This window comes from Bubalus bubalis, chromosome 16 (assembly GCF_019923935.1).
Source record: "Bubalus bubalis isolate 160015118507 breed Murrah chromosome 16, NDDB_SH_1, whole genome shotgun sequence".
Lineage (NCBI taxonomy): Eukaryota > Metazoa > Chordata > Mammalia > Artiodactyla > Bovidae > Bubalus > Bubalus bubalis.
In genome coordinates this window covers 5,652,045-5,655,373 of record NC_059172.1, presented here as the reverse complement: position 1 = coordinate 5,655,373, position 3,329 = coordinate 5,652,045, and the positions used below count along the sequence as shown (strand labels likewise).

General features: G+C 36.3%; 1 protein-coding gene across 1 annotated transcript; it reads left to right on the top strand.

The window, feature by feature from the left end:
• Positions 1-516: 516 nt before the first annotated feature.
• On the top strand, positions 517-1,455 carry LOC112579431 (olfactory receptor 1052-like). The gene has a single exon (XM_025265874.3). The coding sequence runs from the start codon at positions 517-519 to the stop codon at positions 1,453-1,455; it is 939 nt and encodes a 312-aa protein (XP_025121659.3).
• The last annotated feature ends 1,874 nt before the right edge of the window (positions 1,456-3,329 follow it).

The window sequence follows — 3,329 nt, the reverse complement described above, 5'->3', positions numbered from 1 at the left end:
TTGTGTGAGTTCACTGAGGGTCTCTTTCTGTGATGCTTATAAGGAAGCGTCATAAGAGGCCAGAGATTTATGCACCTTAAAGAGCATCATGGCATCTTTGGAGGTCAGGACTCCATCTCACAGCTTTGCTTTTATCTGGCTATATCATAGTGCTTTTATAGATTAACAAGAATTAAGTTTAATTTTGTGAATTCCTTATATTTTCCATCAGTATCCCTCAAGCCAGTATCACTTTCTCATAGAGGCAGGCACTTGGAGACAGAATTAGGTTTTTGAGAGCCAAAATGAATTTTCATATATTTGCTTATGGAGTAGAATTATAACTAGCACTAAATGAAAAAAATAAATAAATAAAACACATCTAATCAAGCTTGTTTCGGCCAAATAATTTATCTTTCCAAGGACAGAAGCCTATAAATATTTATCTGAGTCTTTATTATTAAACACCAGATTCTCCTATGTACATTCTAATCCCCACATCTGTTCTACTTACAGATTTCAAGATTAAGGAATTAAATGGCTGCAAAGAATTTTACGGTTGTTACTGAATTTATTCTTTTGGGACTGACAGACAATGCTGAACTGAAAGGTGTTCTTTTTGTGTTGTTCCTGGTGATTTATGCTGTTACTTTGGTGGGGAATCTGGGCATGATCTTCCTAATCCAAACCACCCCCAAGCTCCACACCCCCATGTACTTTTTCCTCAGCTGCCTTTCATCTGTGGATGTCTGTTATTCATCTGTTATTGCACCAAAATTGCTGATCAGCTTCCTAGTTGTGAGGCAAACCATCTCCTTCTCTGCCTGCATAGTGCAGCATTTGTTTTTTGGGGTGTTCATCACCACAGAAGGCTTCTTGCTGTCCGCGATGGCTTATGACCGTTATGTGGCCATTGTCAACCCTTTGCTTTATGCTGCAGCCATGTCTAAGAGGAAGTCTGTAGGACTGGTCATTGGATCACTCATTGGTGGAATGATTAACTCACTGACCCACACCATAAGCTTTGGGAGATTGTCTTTCTGCAGGTCCAATGTCATCAGTCACTTCTTCTGTGATGTCCCCCCACTGCTAAAGTTGTCATGTTCTGATACCTCCATGAACGAGCTGTTGCTCCTAACCTTCTCTGGAGTCATTGCCATGGCCACCTTCTTGGTTGTGATCATTTCCTACACTTTCATTGCTTTTGCTATCCTGAGGATCCGCTCAGCAGCAGGCAGACAGAAAGCCTTCTCCACCTGTGCCTCTCACCTGACCGCTGTGACCATATTCTACAGCACCTTGAGTTTTAATTACATTCAGCCAAGTTCCCAGTATTCTGTAGAACAAGAGAAGGTGGTTTCAGTGTTCTATACACTAGTGATTCCCATGTTAAACCCATTGATTTACAGTCTGAGAAACAAAGAGGTAAAGGGTGCTGTGAGAAGGGCCATAGGAATGAAATATTGGTCATGCTAATTTCACGTTATTTAGCCCTATAGCAGTCAATCAGTCAATTCTTCTCTTACCAACATCCACATGAATTCAATGAATTCTAGACCTTCTAAGTAGAGGACAAATTGTTTCATTCTATATAGTCCTTTTCCCATGAGAAACTGAGACTAGAAATCATTTATGCATAAGTCAATTTTTAAAAAGCCAAACTAAAAACTCAGGTTATTAATATCTGTACTAATCACTTTTAATAAAATGATTTTAATAAATTTATTTTATCAATTCATAGAATTACATATATCTTCTCTGAAATTCAGAAAACAAAGTTTGTGAATGTGTGTATACTATTGGAGATATAAAGAATTAAATATTTTTATAAAATACTTAAATGTATTGACTCAGAAAATTAAAATAATTTTATATGTGGCATTTTCTTTTCCTCTTAAAGCTTGTATTAAAATTTTAAATATTGGTAAATGCCTATATCAGCAAAAAAGGACACTATGATTCCAAATGAGATTTTCTAACTAGTAGTGATTTTCTTACTTTTCTTCCTGTTCTTGGACATCCATGACATCAACAAAAACATTGGGTTGTTGGAAAATGACACTATTGTAATTTTCAGTTTGCAGTAATGTTCTCTTCCTAAAAAAAGGCCTAGTATAAAGATAGATACATATTTGGAATTTGAGAGTAGATATAATTCAGCACCCTTTCAGCACCCTTCCCATTCAACTCTGATTTTTAGAACCTACGTCATATTTTTTCAAGATTAAAAAAAAAAAAAAAAAAGAAGAAGAAGAAGAAGAAAAGCAAAAAACTCTAGCAGTCTTTAAATCACATGATGGGTGTTACTGCTGGATGAGAGTTTCCATTCTGCAATGATGGTTTACTTGATTATGTAACTTCAAAACTCCCCATCATTTTAGAAATGATTATCTGTTACCAAAGTTCCTGTGAATAATATTTCAATAAATTTTGAAAATAAAAATTAGTTATATTATGGACAGTTTTCTGTATTTTTAGAGTCTTTATTAACTACTGATATCAGAAAGATACAGATTGGGATTTTTAAAACAAATGAGAAAGTGTTTAAAATAGTTAAACAAGCTTACATTCACTAGTTCATACTTGGCAATGAAGACATAGTCAATATGCTAGCAAGGATGACAGGATTTAAAGCAGGAAAAGCAATTTTTACCTTTCCTATGAAAAATAATTACAAAATATTGTAAAAGTGATTGTCTTTTCCTATACATTTTGCAGGGGGCATGCCATCCTTCCAATATCAGGGTCTTTTAAAATGAGTCAGCTCTTCACATCTGGATTGATTTTCTTTAGGATTCACTGGTTTGATCTCCTTGCTATCCAAGGAACTCTCAACAGTCTTCTCCAGCACCACAATTCAAAAGGGCCAGTTATTCAGCACCCAGCCTTCTTTATGGCCCAACTCTCACATCTGTACATGATTACTGGAAAAGCTATAACTTTGACTATATGGACCTTTGTCGGCAAATTAATGTCTCTGTTTTTTCATATGCTGTCTAGGTTTGTCATAGATTTTCTTTCAAGGGTCAAGTGTCTTTTAATTTGTTGGCTGCAATCCCATGCCTCAGTGATTTTGGAGCCCAAGAAAAACAAATCTGCCACTGTTTCTACTTTTTTCCAAATCTGTTTGCCATGGAGTGATGTGATCAGACCCCAACTTCTTGTTAGTTGCATCTATCAGAAATATACTCTCCCATCAAGGTTTGTCTTGTCTTTATTTCCTCTTCTGACAACAAGTGAAAGTTGCACAATCGCTCAGTCATGTCTGACTCTTTGTGATCTCATGGACTATACAGTCCATGGAATTCTCCAGGCCAGAATACTGGAGTGGGTAGCCTTTCCCTTCTCCA